This window comes from Etheostoma spectabile, chromosome 19, assembly GCF_008692095.1.
Source record: "Etheostoma spectabile isolate EspeVRDwgs_2016 chromosome 19, UIUC_Espe_1.0, whole genome shotgun sequence".
Taxonomy (NCBI): Eukaryota; Metazoa; Chordata; class Actinopteri; order Perciformes; family Percidae; genus Etheostoma; species Etheostoma spectabile.
The window spans coordinates 13,051,458-13,067,496 of record NC_045751.1 but is presented as its reverse complement, the minus strand read 5'-3'; the positions used below and the strand labels follow the sequence as shown (position 1 = coordinate 13,067,496).

At 40.3% G+C, this 16,039-nt stretch overlaps 2 protein-coding genes across 3 annotated transcripts; one reads left to right on the top strand and one right to left on the bottom strand.

Annotated features, from left to right (window-relative positions):
* Positions 1-245: 245 nt before the first annotated feature.
* Positions 246-1,489, top strand: LOC116707026 (serpin A3-1-like). The gene is made up of 3 exons (XM_032544141.1): positions 246-459; positions 1,029-1,176; positions 1,240-1,489. The coding sequence occupies exons 1-3, from the start codon at positions 269-271 to the stop codon at positions 1,429-1,431; spliced, it is 531 nt and encodes a 176-aa protein (XP_032400032.1). The 5' UTR covers positions 246-268; the 3' UTR covers positions 1,432-1,489.
* A 1,491-nt stretch (positions 1,490-2,980) lies between these two features.
* On the bottom strand, positions 2,981-15,254 carry pik3c3 (phosphatidylinositol 3-kinase, catalytic subunit type 3). Of its 2 annotated transcripts, XM_032544095.1 has the most exons (26): positions 14,846-15,254; positions 13,536-13,724; positions 13,136-13,279; positions 12,864-12,993; positions 12,503-12,529; positions 11,428-11,514; positions 10,765-10,860; positions 10,580-10,651; positions 10,243-10,347; positions 9,348-9,440; positions 8,541-8,726; positions 7,513-7,643; positions 7,026-7,101; positions 6,764-6,831; positions 6,569-6,674; positions 6,241-6,357; positions 5,858-5,989; positions 5,605-5,733; positions 5,206-5,275; positions 4,979-5,043; positions 4,814-4,898; positions 4,638-4,712; positions 4,383-4,551; positions 3,737-3,827; positions 3,456-3,581; positions 2,981-3,283 (listed from the first exon to the last, which is right to left on the bottom strand). In XM_032544095.1, exons 1-26 carry the CDS (start codon positions 14,908-14,910, stop codon positions 3,269-3,271), a joined length of 2,649 nt encoding a protein of 882 aa, XP_032399986.1. In that variant the 5' UTR covers positions 14,911-15,254; the 3' UTR covers positions 2,981-3,268. The 2 variants fall into 2 exon arrangements, with proteins under 2 accessions (XP_032399986.1, XP_032399987.1); XM_032544096.1 differs by lacking the exon at positions 12,503-12,529.
* Positions 15,255-16,039: the final 785 nt, after the last annotated feature.

Below are 16,039 nucleotides of genomic sequence, written 5' to 3'. Positions count from 1 at the left end.
ACCAATCAGGCTCTTTAACTGATGGCAGACTTCAGTTGCTCTCCTTGATTGGCCCGTCAGTTGAGCATGCCGCACACACACACACACATTTACACATACATACACACACACACACACACACACACACACACACACACAGAGGGCAGGAAGCTAGTCTACACCTGGTGTAGTTTTTGACAAGACAAAGCTGCAGGAGTCTCAGTCCGATGAAGCATTGTTCATTCTGTGTCTTTATGTTTAAATTGTCCTGGTCCAGGTTCCGGTCCTCATGATGAATATGGAGGCTAGTTTCCACACCTACCGAGACATCGCTCTGAAGACCACGGTCCTTCAACTCCCCTTCACCGGCTCCTACTCCATGCTGCTGATGATGCCTGACGTCATGGAAACTCTGGAGAACGGCATCTCCCCAGACCACGTCTCCAAATGGTTGAAGGTTAGGATGGAGGCCAAGCCCAGGTTGGTAGAATCTGTTTTTGTTTTTTAATTCTTCAATATGTGGGAGGTTTGACACTGAATAAGGTACTTCGCTTAAAGTACTTTATTCAGGTCTCTCACCCAGGAGACCGGGGCTCATGTCCCATTTGGTTAAAAGAAAACTGTTCTACATTAATTTTGTCTGTAGTTGTTCATTGCTTTGTAGTTGTGTGGTCTGTTCTGGTTCAAGCCGTCTTGGTTCATCTTTCCACTGTTCCAACAGTCACCACTCTGGTCTGGTTGGAACAAACTTTTAAGTTGCATGGGGCGATATGCTGCTCTATACACCCTAAAAGTAGTTATTATTTACATGTGGTCTGATTTTGGGGCTGGTTTTTATTTTTTTATTTAAACTAAAAAGATTGTACTCTGAAAGGTCTCTCTGTAGGATCATCCCATAATGTTGTCACACACTCAGAAGAATAGTCTGAGTCTTGCAGTTTTTAAAAACCACAAAGCATTGTTTAAGGCCCTGATTGCCAAATAAAGCTTGTTCCCTATTCAGATTTACTGAATGTTTGTCTTCTTCCCCCCCCCCCCGTATGTTTCAGGAGACAAAATTTATATATTCCCAAGTTCTCCATCAAGAGTTCCTACAACCTGAACAATGTGCTGTCAGAAATGGGAATGACGGACATGTTCAGTGGTCGTGCAAATTTGAGAGGCATTTCAGAGGTGAAAGGACTGGCAGTCTCAGAGGTAAGTAACAAGTTTTATTTCACACATTCGTCCGCCTGTCGTCTCACTTACTCTGCATTGCAGGTTGTGCACCAAGCTACGCTGGACATGGACGAGGACGGAGCCGAAGCTGCAGCCGGCACAGGCCTCAAACTCGAACTGACATCCATCCAGGTCCCCGTGTTGAAGTTCAATTGTCCGTTCATGGTCATAATCATTGAATTTAACACTGAGAAAATCCTCTTCATGGGCAAGATCATCGACCCGACCATCTGATGGGTCAGCTGTCTGCTCAAGCTCAGCTGTTGCATCTCATATTAAAAAAAGTCAAAAATTTTTGTCTCTTGATTCATTGACAGTGGAAACTTTTATGTAATATTTGAAGGCAAATCAATAAGGGGATAAAACTACTTCCATAAGCATTTGGTCCTAACTATGAGATTATAAAAATACAATAGAGGTTGACTTACTGCCACTTGGGTTCAAGGTAAATCTCTACTCCAGTAATAACACAAAGTCTAAGTAATGGATGGAAAATTTTACTTCAGTAAAAGTTGACATAATGAATACTAAAAGTACTTGATGCAGGACAATCATATTTGGGAAACTGGACAGTTTTCTGACAGCCTTGTCTTCTACACGAACAGACACTTCAACCTCACAGCTCATCGTCAGTCTACCTTGGAGTATTTAAACACTAATGCTAATAAAAATGCTTGAGGAAATATTAATTTTTTTAAGTTGGCAAGTCATAACTAGCGTGAATGCTGTTTCTGTAGACTTAAAAGTGTGTCAAAATGCTAAAATGACTGTTTACTTACATGGAGCCTGGTGGGTGTGGTCCATCGTAACATTAGCTGTTCAATAACATAGTCTCCTTCCTCTTGTCTTTGTGGAAACAGCTGTTAGTGTTGAGGTCAGGTGTCAGTTAGTCCATGAAATGTTGGCTGACCAATGAAACCTCTTCATCGTCCTTTATTTCTCTTCTTTTCTTCTAATTGCTAAAGTGATGGACAATGGTTGAGTAAAGGCCGTGGTCACCAGGTGTATAGTATCAGTAACGGCTGATCTGAGCTAACTTTACTCTGACATGTCCTGCAAAGAGAGGACAACACGGCCTCCAGGGAGCAGTCTCATGACCGGTTGTGTGTGTGGCAGAACTTCTGAATAACTGCAACTAATGATTATGTCATTGATTCATTGTATTTTTCTGTGCAAAAAATCAATGCGAAGTAGCTGGTAACTAAAAATGTCAGATAAATGAAGTAAAAAGTACCATTTCCCTCTGAAAAGTAGTGAAGAACCGTGACGTGAAAAGATAATACTTGAATAAGTATGAATGAGAAATCAATTCATCGATTTAAAGACATACGTTGCCAGTTGCCTAAAAACGTTCATTAGATACCACTATTATGGAGTATTACATTAATACTCAATAATACAGTAATTATATTATAATTATAGGTTTCTTTAACTTGATCTGTGATTGCATAGAACACACGAGTAACTTCAGAGATAAAATAATAACCCCCACGTCAGGACAGAAAGAACTTTAAGAAACGTACATCTTGGGCTTAAAATGCATGAACTCACTTCATGTCTTTCCGTCTGGCAGGAAATGCTTAGTCATTTGCTCAGTGACTCACCAACCTACTGGAGGTTCGACTTGTTTCTACCCCCAGCATTGACGGTATGACCGTCCACAGATGGTCAGCAATGCTCAATCAAGAAACATGTTTTGCGCCATAAGCACTGCATAGCGGCACGTATTTGGGCTAAAATGTTGAAAAATACACAATTATAAGAACAAAAAACAGCCTCTACGTTCACTTGTATCAACAGTCTTTTATTTGCCCATACATTTCATTCATTCATTTAATAATTAATATACATTATATATACATAAGCAAACAAAGACGTCAATGTCCTTGTTTATTCATCTTGCAGTAAAGGTTGGCAGTGCATTCTTGGCCTTTTTAACAGTGTCACTGGGTTTCTTTCATTCATCCTCTCATACACACATGGTGTAAGTCGGCTCAGAGCCGTACCATCATGTGTTTGTGCTGCAAAAGTTCGATCCAGTTGAGCCTCTTCTCAGCGGTCTCTGTTATGCTCATCTGCGCCAGTACTGAAGAGATACAGGAACAAGGTTTTTTTATTTATTTTATTTTTTAGATTGCACAGAATAGAAAAATTAACTTTTTAACATGTTGCCAGAGGAGGGTGCTACACATTTTAGCCTGTTTAATACAAATTTTAATGAGTGACGTTAAGTATGTTGTGTGTTTCGGTACACATACCTGAGCAAACTTGTGTATCTGCTCAACTACAGCAGCAAACAGAGCGCCCACACTCTCATCAATCAGACTCTGCATGTAATGGACTGCCTCCTCGTCCGAAAGGTCCAATCTGAACTTGTCCTGCACCTGGAGGATAATGATGAGGTCCATTAAAAACATTATTCCTTGATATACCAGTGGAATTACTTGGTTCCATCTAAAATGCCCTGATAAATGAGGCCCCCATCAATCTGGTGTGACATCTAAACTCCACTGACAGAAGAATGTAGAAAGAAATGTACCTTTTTAACTGTCTTGTCAGGCTCCAGGGCGATGTCAGGAATATTGGCATCAACCATGAGTGAAAACAGATTCAGGATCAGGTTGGAGTATCTAAAGAAATAGAGGGAAGAAGGATTTAACATCCATGGTTTAATATGTGTGGTAATGAATTGTAGTTTTAACCTTATTGTAACTTCCTTCCAAAGATTAACTTGGCGATCTTACTAACTTGGAGATGTGTCATACTGTTAATTTGATATATTTTAGTTCACCAGATACATCTTGATTACACTTCTCATTACTGTCTGTTGACATGGACTTAAACCAAAGTCTGAAATTGATCTAAAAAAACTGGTAAAGTATGAAAATCAAGCAGCAGATAATTCATAATTTATTACAGTACACATTTATAGCCGTTATTTTTGTCCAAATTTCTGGAAGCCCCTGGCTGCTTAAACCAAGTCTCTGCAAGTTTACTTGCATGCTCTACTGGCATACTGTGGTACCAGTGACAGCATAAAAGGTCATATGTCATTTGAATGGTTTAAGAAAGTGGTCGTCAAAAATGTAAAATAGACATGATTTGTAGCTAAATTTGTACTAAAACATGACTCTTCTCCTAAAAAAAGGGCTAATTCTGTGCATTTGTGTGTCAGGTCTCCTTACCTCCTGAGGTGCAGGAAGGCGGTGTAGCACTGCTTCCTGAACTCCTGGTACTGCTCGCTCTGCATGCCTCCCATCCCCTCCACCATCTCTTTGCTCAGCTTCATGGGCGGAGGCAGCGGTTTGGGGTCTCGACCCAGGATGTAGCCAAAGTCGATGTGGAAGAGCTTTCCTGTAGGGAGGAGAGATACTATTATAAAACTTCATAAGCTAGGATGTCAATTAACCAATATTTGAAATCTGACATGTTTGCCTCACCGGTCTTTGTCAAGAGCAGATTGTCCAAGTGTCTGTCTCCTACTCCGAGGATGTATGTGATGACGCAGTAACCAGCTGGAAGGACGCAGTGAGAGAGACGACAGTGATTACCTGCGTTTTGCAGGTAGAGCATACCAACAGATTAAACACGGCAGGGTTATAATAAACTGACTCACCGCAGCTTTTGACGTATGTGTCCATCACCTCTGAGCTGATGCCGTAGGGTCCTTTTTCACTTGGTGCATGCTTTCTGAAGAAGCTCTGTTGAAACAAATGGTGTGATTATTGTCAGCTAGAACAACACATAATCAGTGTCCTGATTATTTCTCCTCTATGCTCACCTGGATGTTGCCTTCAGTAGCCAGGACTTCTGCAACCGGAACAGACTGAACAAACTGCATAAAACCTAGAACAAGAATAACAAGAACATTTTCTTCGATTTTTTAAAATTGCTCTTTTGGTATCTAGATGTTTTTCAACTAGCAAATTAAGCCTTATTACTGTATGTCTAAAATTTTTATAGGAGCCTATTTTCTACCAAACAGTGTGTTGAGAGGCCATCACTTACCGTGCTTGGTGCTGGTGGCTAATACTTTGTAAGGTGTCAACTTTAGGTCCAAATTCTCTTTCCTCAACAGCTATGAACCCAGAAACAAAACAAATATTGTTTACATTATAAAGAGACATAATGGAATCAATAACTCTATTTTCTAGTGTCATTATTCTTCATGAAATAATACATTTAAAAAAAGAAGAAAATTCATGGATACAACAATGCCGTAGCTGCATAATGCTAATATTATTGTGAACTTTAACATTTCAGTTGGAACATTTTTCATAGTAGAAAAGAAAACCCAAAGAGATCAATGAGAGATCAACGTGCCTAGTTTAATTAAATGAACTAAAACCAACACTAAATACAGTAAATTCCCATTTATGAAACCCTCCAAAATAAGAGTAGTCTTACTTTGTCCATGAGCGAGATGATCTGAAGGATGAGCTGATCCTGTCTCAGGTCGTCTCCATGTTTGAAGATAACTGGGTACATGGCTCCATCCAAAGCTTTGAAAATCAGTTTGGCTGGCATCAGAGCGCTCTGACAAACACCCAAAAGGGAAATGACTCATGAACAATGTGTCAGACCGATACTGTTTTTTGCCAAGACAAAGCAGAGAAGATGAGAGAGAGATTTGTGAGGATGAAAGTACATTTTTCTGTACCTTGAAGAGTGTGGCCGTCTCGGGGACGATACCTCTGATCCTAATCTGAGGCTCCAGAGGAAGAGGAATCGGCTCGATGTCTGAGAGATTCACCTTCTCGTTGTCGGCCAGCAGAGTCTGCAGCCGCTCCGTCTGTAGAGAAATGAGGAGGGAACACAACACAGCCTGAATCAGTGTGCTCATGTGCTGTTGCAGTAAAAGGCAACTGCCATACAAATGAATGATTTTGCAGAAGAAAAAATATGCGATTGAAGCATGTTTTAGACATATTTGCACAATAAAACATGGAAACACATACTGCATAATTTAAATAGGTAGCCTCCGAGAGAAAATACTGTTGTAGGTTTAGCAAATGTTTACAAGGTCAGGTATTCAGTTATTACCTTCTTCTTGCGATTTCCGCTCTCCCTTTGCACAGCCTTCATCAGCTGCACCAGTCTGTCTACAAATGTCTGCTGGGCGGCCAACAGCGAACGCATCACCCTCACGCTCTTATCACCCTGGAGGGAAGAGGAAGTGTGTCCATCAGAAGGGAATAGACAAAGGAAAAAAGATAAAGTGCGTGTTGTAGTTCAGTTTGTTGCAGACCCTATACAGACAATGCTACTGTGGTGCAGACATCTATCAGAGTGCAAAAAGATTAAAGGAATAGTTTGACAACTTGTTGTCTAAATATATTCACAGTACAATGATTTGTGCCAAGGGCCTGACCTTGAGTAAAGCCTGACTGAACCTCCTCATGACGTTCAGGTACATCTCGTGGGTCTTAGGATCTCTCTGCTGGGTGTCCTGATCCTCACATTCCACAATCACATACCTTAAGAAGGCACACAGGTTTTGCAGACAGATGAACATAAACACAAACCATGTTCAGCAATAATAAACTGGCTTTGAACTGCTACTCACCAATACAAGTAGTTGGCGAGTGTGGAGTTCTTGCAAGCACGGGAGATGAGAAATGTGCACAAGTCTTGCTACAAAGAGATAAAGACAACAGAAATACTTTTAACATTTCTGGCACAATACTGTGTTTCTGACTCCCTGTTGCTTCATCAACTGATGAATGTCTGTATGTTATGGGGAGATTAATACAGATTCAAACTATTTTCCCTAATATAACATTTTCTTTGCTCTACTTTTCTGTTCAGCAACATTTCGCCTTCCCTACCTCTTGATTCTCGCTGTCAGCCCCTTCCTTGCCTTTCTGCGTGGCAGGTCCAGATGTGCCAGACAAGATTTGGGAACTACAGATAGAGGAAAGAAAAGTTAAGTCAGAGAACATGGTAATTCAAAAGTTAAGTGCAATTTTACTTAAACTGGAGACATGGTGTGTTTTAGACTGTCTCTGCCTCCAGATTCTTGACCTAAGGGTTTATTACGGCTTCTGAAAGAAAAATAATCAAATTCTGCAAAGCAGCAAATACTCTCCAAGCCAGTCAGAATTTTGGAGGTAAATTTAGATCAAGGCAGTAAAAAACAAAACAAGAAAAATAATCACTGGAGGTTGATTCTTAGTGATATTTTTTTTAAACATTTGAACAACTGACCACACAACTTCCACATGTGCCTTGCTTCTGCCAAAGCTGTTAGTAGTGTTGAAGTATTTATGACCCATGGCCACAGTAGCTGTATTATCTTCTCATCCAAGTACTGACCTGTCCATTGCGGACTCATCTGAAAGTCCCTGGATGTCTCTCTTGCTGCCTGGCTCCAGGCCTCCCTGAATATCACCAAAGTTCTCGTACTTGAGCGCCTGGACCAGCTGGAGAAGATACATCAGCAGGTCCTAGAGAGAGATGAGACGGGTATAATTATGCAAAAGACTTTCTTTCCAAAGTACTTAATATTTTTGATATAGAGGTCAGGTTAATCGTTACATAACTCCTTTTTTTTTAACAGCACTGTCTTCATACTTTTGTGATGAGCATACTTTGGAAAGGAGACTTTGTAATAAAGCTTTGTCTCCGAAAACAAAAGTTTTTTTTATTTTTTACACACTAAGGGCCCTATCTTGCACCTGGCGCAGCGCAAATCCAGACACAAGTGTCTTTACTAATTTATCTTTATATCTGCACCCATGGGCGTGCTGGTCTGAAAGGCAGGTGTGTTCAGGTGAATTCTTTGTGTATTGTTATCTTGCGGCAGCAGAAAGTGATCACGCCATTGACCATCAAAAACCTGGTCTAAAGTCAGTAACGCGGCATGTCACTGTTATGTTGCAACAACAGCGCATTAGTAAAATGTGCCTAAGCTCGTGCAAAGAACGCACACTATGCTTGGAACACACACACATGCAAAAGATGTAAAATAAAAATATTACGGTGAAAATCTATCATAATCATAATCATATCATAATAGGAATGTGCTAATCTACAAACGTGCCAGGCTTTTAAAGGGAATGGGAGATGACTCGGATTTGTTTATTGTATGTTACGCCCAAAACACACTTATGAATTAATGTAGACACTAAGCACAACCTTTTTTAACCATGTGCCCGGTGCAGGGACCTATTTTTCCACTGTCAAACTGGCAAAAGTGGATTTGGACACGCCCTTAAAGGCACCTGTGCCATGCGCTACATGCCATGCGCTTAGATCTTTAAAATAGGGCCCTTAGTAATCATCATCATCCACCCACACAAGCATACATTTCTCCCGACCCCCCTCAGTCCTCCTACACCTACCTCATCATCTGCCTGCTGCAGGCGTGCCACAGCGTAGCGTCTGACCGTGGGGTTGGTGAACTGGGAGGACAGCAGTTCCAGGGAGTCCTCCACATCCATCGGCCTCCACTTCCCCAGTAGCTCCAGAGCCTGCTTGGCCTCCTGAGGCAGATCCCAGTTCACACACTTGAGGAACTTTGTCAAGGCCTGGAGGAGGAAGCATTGAACATGTGGGTGAGAAGAGGATTGAGATAAGATTCTGAGTAGTATGGCAATGCAAAGTCTCACATTACCAGACCTATCTCCACAGCGCTGTGGAGTAAGGTCTAGCTACAGCACACAAGCATTCTAAGATTCTGGGTTGTTTGCATTTCTTTAAACCAATCCCAATCATCTTAGGCAGCACTAAACTCACGTGAACTATTTAAAGTAGCTGGATACATGGTTAAACGTAATTTGCTCTTACCAGTGTATCCCTGTGTGTACTTCATCCACAGCAATCCTCTCTATTAGGTTCCAAAACATCCCGGTTTAATAGTAAAAGCCCTAAACATATTGTTTATGTAAACCTTTACAATCAATCCCTGAAAGAACCAAGCCGACCTGCCTTATTGCACGATCCAAATTGTCCTTAAAACTTGCCATTAACAGCATGTAGCTTGCTAACTCAAAGTTTGTTGTTGTTCCCTGAAACAAAGGGCATTTGAGAACGGAAACACATAGAGAGCGGAAGGTGAGGGATATCGCGCTGGATGTCAGGCAATTGTCCTGGGACTGTACTTCCTTTGATCCAGATTTCTCAGAGGAGAATATAACAAACACACCCACCTTCTCCTGTGTGGTGAGGTAGTATCTGAACTTCCACACCAGGTCCTGTTCTTCAGAGCTCAGCTGCTTGGTTGGAGGGTAGCTCACGATGATCTGTTGATGCATACAGACACACACAGATCAAATCCATTTCAGGGATTCACAAAAGCAGGCACGGTAGTGACATAACAAGGCATTCAAAACATATGAGCAGTATGTTTAATTTAAATTGTATTTTTAATTTTTAATTTTGTTTATTAAATGTTTGAGATCTTCGATAGTCCATTAAAAATAAAGGCCCTTTGACCTGAAAAGAAAAAGGAAAGGAAGACAGCTGTATGTGCTTTAATAAATAACAGCTGTATCTGCAAGTTAAAGGCCTTGACATCCTTCTTTGATACTGAAAATGGAATCAATTCAACTGAGCCAGAGAGATGATCCTTGAGTATCAATATCTGTGTTAAAACAGTTTGTTCCGGTACTGAGCTGAGGTACATTCAAAGAGTCTGTGAAAGTCACTGTAAAAGCACACAAATGCAGAGCCATCTCTGGTAATTCAACCAAATAATCACCAGTGATACTGGTGAACTGCTAATTTGACTTCTCAGGAGTTTGACGTCCTACGATGATGGGTTTGACTTAAACTAAAGGAGACTGAGACTGCTTTAAGGTTGTGGCTCCTAAACGTTGGATCTGTGGACATCTTCAAAAAACATCTCAAAACTTGCCTGTGTATCATTTCTATTATTTCTATTAATGTTATTTTTACTCCTCTTGGGTATTTTATGTCTGTATTATTGTGAAGCACTGTGTGATGTCAGCTCTTGAAAGATTCTATATTAATAAACTTACTTGGTTACTGTTAGAGTTGATTATGTATGGACCCTAGATTAAAGCTAGACTGCTTGTTACTTACATTAAGCTGGTCGCGTGTGGCAGCGTTGGGCTTCAGGTCGTGATCTGAGGGCCCACTGCGGAGGCTACGAGCCAGTTTGTGATGCTTGCTCTCAACCAGGTTCTCCTGTAGAAAGACCATGAATTAGAAAATACTGCATATATATATGTATATATTAGTATGTAGTATTTTCTAATATATATATATATATATATATATATATATATATATATATATATATATATATATATATATCCTTTTTGTACATGAATGCACCTCAAAATTAATATAATGCTAATTTAATAAACATGTACTTTTGTGTGTGTGTATGTGTGTGTGTGTGTGTGTGTCCTCTCACCATCCCCATCTGTGGGTCAGGTACTTTGACGATGTCGCAGCTGGTAAGAACAGGTGATGTGTCGTCTCCATCCTGAGTGGGGACAAAGTAAAATAAACCAATCAGCTGGCACCGTTTTCATTATGATTCGTGGATACTACATGTTACAATTGCACCTAGTTATGTGCTTAGAAATATGACAATACCTTTTCATAGTAGACAATGCTGTATTCCTTATCATTTGTTTTGACACGGGGAAACTCCACCATGAGGTACATGAAGTTAGAGCTGCGTTTCTCACTCTGCAAAAACATACACGACAAATAGTTAGGTTTATTATATAATGTAAGAAGTGGATAAGTAAAAGACTATCATGCAAACAACTTAAAACTACAGCAGAAAAAAAGTTGTGAACACAACATTGACATATCACCTCAAGTTGATATGGCTAACGTGTTATTCACACAGATATTAAAAAAAATAGCGGTCCTTAGAGCTATATTCTAACATCAGCACGTTAAGCTGGAATAATGGTTACCATTTTCACCATCTTAGACTAGTGGTAGCATGCTAATATTTGCTAATTAGCACTTAACAAAACTATGGCTGAGACTGATGGAAATTTATCAGGTATTTAATCATAAACCAAAGTATTGGAAAACATCTAAATTTTGACCTGATGGTAGCAATAGATGAAAAGTTGTGGGTTTACCAAACTTATTAGAATTGATCCTGAGAGGGACATGAATGTCTGTACAAAACCTCACTGTCATTAAATAGTTGTTATGATATTTCAGTCCGGATTTCAGTGGCCTTTTCCACCACAGGGATACAAAAATGCTGTTTTGAAACACAGTCGAGCCACTCACCTCGTTGATCATCTCAATTTCTCTGAAGGTCAGACGGTCCAGCCAGTCAACCTTCACCATGTGGCCCTGTCGATGGGCCTTTGTCAGCTGGATGGAGAGAGAAGGTAAGAAAGAAGGGAGGAAGAAAGAGGATAGGGAAACAGTTAAAAAAAAAGGTTTAGTAAAATACAAAAAAAACACAGAGGTTGAGGTTCTGTTGCAGCAGAACTGGTCACAGCATGGTGGCTGATGTGCAAACAGTTTAACCAATCATGCACAAATTCAGTGCCAGCAGCCAATCCAGAATCTCCGGTCACACACTCAGCAGCCAATCCACTCATCAGTCAGTGTGGGTGTCGGGAATGAAAGCACACATTTGGCCGTGAACAGGAAGACCACAACTCAGCTGGTTAGAATTAGTACTCACTCTTTAAAATAACATATGACAAAGTAGTGGTATCAGCCTAGAAAAAACTTTGGATATCATTAAGTCAACTGCAATGGGAATTAATGAAAATGCACGCACGCGCGTGCGCGCACACACACGCACACGCGCACACGCGCACACGCGCACACACACACACACACACACACACACACACACACACCCACACCACACCCACACACACCACACACACACACACACCACACACACACACACACACACACACACACACACACACACACACACACACACACACCACACACACAAAAATATGGCAACAAGAAAACTTAAAAACCACGTGTGTGATGCTTTCAAGAACGCAGCCGTACACCTTGACAGACAAGTGTTTACACCAAAATCTGGGTCAAAAGGTATTTGTAAATGCATTGAATGGGTTTATACAACACTTGGGGTTCCCACTTAGAACATTGCAAAGTGTTCAGGGATTTAACAGATGAAGGGTGTATTTGTATGTTTAAATAATGATGGAAACTTCCCTGACACAGTCTTAATTGTTCTAATGTGGTAATCCACATTTAAGCAGTGCGTGATACATAAGTGATTTGCAAATACGTTCAAGGCGTTCACACACACATACAGTACCCAAACACATTCTGCATTGCCAACACTAACTCCTCCATTTGTACTCACATCACTGAGTACCTCCAGGTCAGGTTCCTGGAACAGATGATGGTTTATACACACCTTGTATCGTGGATTTCTCTCATTTTCCAACGCACATACAATGTTTTGCTCCCCTCCATCTTATTTCTCTCCACACACACACACACACACACACACACACACACACACACACACACACACACACACACACACACACACACACACACACACACACACACACACACACACACACACCACACACACACACACCACACACACACACACACACACACACACACACACACACACACACACACACACAACTACACTCCCTTTCATTCCCAATTCTTAGCCATGTTTTCCTTTCCACATGCATACAGTATTGTACCTTGGCGAGTCTGCCCATCTGGTCCTCTGACAGGCTGCTGCTGGTGCGTCCTGGTGTGGTGGTGGGTTCTCCTCCATCACCCTCCACACCCGGCCAAACCTTCAAGTCATGCATCCCTTGACGGAACATACTACAAAACAACAGGAGAAGTCTTTTTGTTGTTTTATTGCACTTTTACACAGGATTCTTACAAAATGCAGCTGTGAGGTGAAGTCAAAGCTGATCGTTGAACCTAGTAACAAAACAGAACTTTCCAACATTGTTAGACTCACCCGTATTTTCCAAACAGGGTGACAGTGGTTCCCCCTACGGGGACGGCTCTGCCAGGCCCGTAGACGTCCCACACCGTGAGAGCCACCTGGGCACTTTGGGGAAGGTCTGGGTACTTGACTGGCAGCCGCAACCACTCGTTCCAGCTACACACGACAGCAGGACAGAGGTTAGAGAGTTAAAAGAAAGGTAATGAAGTTCTGAGTAACTGAAATGTAACTACGGGAAAAAGGATTTCCTCGTATTGGAGGGAGTTTAGTGTCTTTTCAGCTATGAAGAGGGTAAAATAAAAATAGGACACACAAAGAGGGAGCAGATAAAGATATTCTCATAAACATTACAGAGACATTTTTATGTAATTTTGGGGCGAATGTCTGCTTCATTTGACAGATTGGTTCTCACTTCCAACGTGTACTGAACGCTTTGTACGAGGTGCGAACGGGCAGGGCAAGAGGTTTTCCTTCAGCAAACACCTGACAGGTGACATAGAGGTCCGAGCAGTTCTCCTGGTAGAGGCCCGAGAACCGCAGCATCGGGTCCTCGAGCAGAGCTTTGTAGCTCTTCTGCTCTCGTTTCCCCTCTAAACTGCCTCTGGAAAGAAGAGAGAGGAGACAAAGTAGGGCGGTGAGAAAGACGAGTAACAAACATGTCGTTTGCTAATGTCATCAAGAGTGCTCAATTTGTTCTCTTACAAATATGTCAACATTTGTAAACCTTTTCTTGGAAGGTTTGTGTTTTTGCTGGTGTTTCCTTCAACATCACTTTTACAGACTGGGCTTTAAGTTGATTTAGCTTTTCTAAACTATTTTAATTCAAAAAAGAATAGAGACTAGAGACCGATACGGTGATGAAATAGCATTGTGTGTTTTGGGATTTTTCTTTTTTTGCTCTTAAACGTATAAAATAGGAGTATAAGGACAAAAAAATATGCAAAGGTTTTCTTTTTATAACTTTTGATCTGTTTGTTCATTACTTTTGGCTCGTAATGTGAAAAAACACTGGCATGTAGACCGCATAAGTCAACCTCAGTCAAATGATTCAGTTTAGTGGTTAATGTAAGCAGGGAATATCACATTTCTGTAACAGCCTATTAGTCGACTGATTAGAATCAGTTAATTATGGTGTGATTTTTCTGTTAATGTATTGTGTTTGATTTTTGGACAGACTTGCATATTTTTCTTTCAGTAGGTCTGACTGGAAATACAGCTAAAGATTTGCATCATTGTCAATTCATTGGCAGATCATGCTCTTTAATAATCGATTAGCTTCAACATGCCCATCTTCAACGTACTCGTTTTATCAGCTCAAATGTTCAATTTGCAGCCGTATAATGTAAATCATATAGAACCAGAAATCATTATATTTGGCTTGATGAATGCTTATTCAATCATCAAAATGTTCAGCTATTAGTTTTCTATGCAAGGACTAATTAATAAACTGAGAAATTGTTTCAATACAAGGTCAGAATACATCTCTAAACACATTTTAAGACATCACTCTGGGATTTTTTATAATAAACGTGACATTTACTTGACTTGACGATAATTGGATAGATTAACAGTCTATAATGACATAGTTAGAAGTCAGAAAAATATGTTAATGAGACACGCAGAAGCACACATATATGAAACATAGCAAGCATCCTGTCAAGTCACAAGATAGATTAGTTACACCGCCTGATCAAAAAGCGACACATTAAGTACAAAACTTACATCTTAAGTTGAACGTTGATGTCCAAGTCACAGCTGTAGACATAGTTAAATTTATCAGTGTCCATCTTCCGACGGGGAAACACTAAATGTTGAACAAAAACCTGTCGACTTCAACATGAAATCCCGGACGGTTATTAGAGACTTTGCAAGCGGTTGGGTTTGCGACAAGGCCTCGGCTCAGCACAAAACACTCTGCGAACCCCCGGTTATACTACAGCTCGCAAGACAAGCCACTTAATCGGTCTGTACACACGTTTAAAAAGGTAACGTTGAGTTCCTGTATTCAAGGTAAGGACATTATTTTAACGGATGCCCCACCGGGCATGATTTATGTTTTTGATAGCTTCACAACAACACAGCATCAGCCAAAAATCTACAGCCAGGCTAAAGTAGTCGATCCTCGATGCTGTAGGATTGATAAAACTTAGCGGGCAATCATTGTATCGTGTATTGATTCGTCGAGCCTGATTAGACCAACGAGGAAGTAGAAAGGAGGCGGGGTTTACGCTACAGCCTGCTTATAAAAGGGACAGTGCACCCAAGAGCGTGACGTTAACAAAGCATTGTTTTGGCACTTATACCGTACATAGGCCTACAGCTCTCATTGATTTTTCTCTTTTTATCTTTACTTATTCCCCTCTGGAGATCAACAAAGGCTTACCTTATCTCATTGTATCTTTTGAAAATATTGTACTAAATAAGGCAATGATTTGTACTAAAATAAATCATATCTGTGTAGGAGGTGTCTGTTTCTGAGGATCCATGCATTTCTTTCTTTCTTTCTTTCTTTCTTCCTTTCTTTCTTTCTTTCTTTCTTTCTTTCTCTCTCTCTTACTGTGTTTTGTGGCATTGGGAAAAGAGACAAACTGTTTTGCTAATTTGACAATATATTTGATTCATATTCAATAAGGACACATAGAGCATACAACGGTACGCACATTTGTTGTATATTTTTCCCAGTTTAAAATTTTAATTCTATGATACAGTTTATTTTGTCTTTATGTTTGTATGCCTAAATGAGTGATTACAGATCTAAAATCAATTGGTTATTAACTCCTTTATGTATAATATTATATTATTGTTTTTCTGTATTTTTGAATATGAAAGTCAATTAACATGCAGTTGTATATGTTAGGTACATGTAAACATTGAGGATAACAAAAAAGAAATAAAGATAAATTATAGATGTGTTAG

Bases quoted from the DNA above. Each gene is read 5' to 3' on its own strand.
- pik3c3 (XM_032544095.1), bottom strand. From the start codon at position 14,910: ATGGACACTGATAAATTTAACTATGTCTACAGCTGTGACTTGGACATC. The intron at 6,358-6,568 runs GTCAGGCCCTTG...TCTTCCCTCCAG, and splicing joins TCAGTCAGGCTTTACTCAAG to GGTGATAAGAGCGTGAGGGT. The intron at 4,713-4,813 runs GTGAGTCAGTTT...GCGTCCTTCCAG, and splicing joins CACATACGTCAAAAGCTGCG to CTGGTTACTGCGTCATCACA.
- LOC116707026 (XM_032544141.1), top strand. From the start codon at position 269: ATGATGAATATGGAGGCTAGTTTCCACACCTACCGAGACATCGCTCTG. The intron at 460-1,028 runs GTTGGTAGAATC...CGTATGTTTCAG, and splicing joins AGGATGGAGGCCAAGCCCAG to GAGACAAAATTTATATATTC. The intron at 1,177-1,239 runs GTAAGTAACAAG...TCTGCATTGCAG, and splicing joins AAGGACTGGCAGTCTCAGAG to GTTGTGCACCAAGCTACGCT.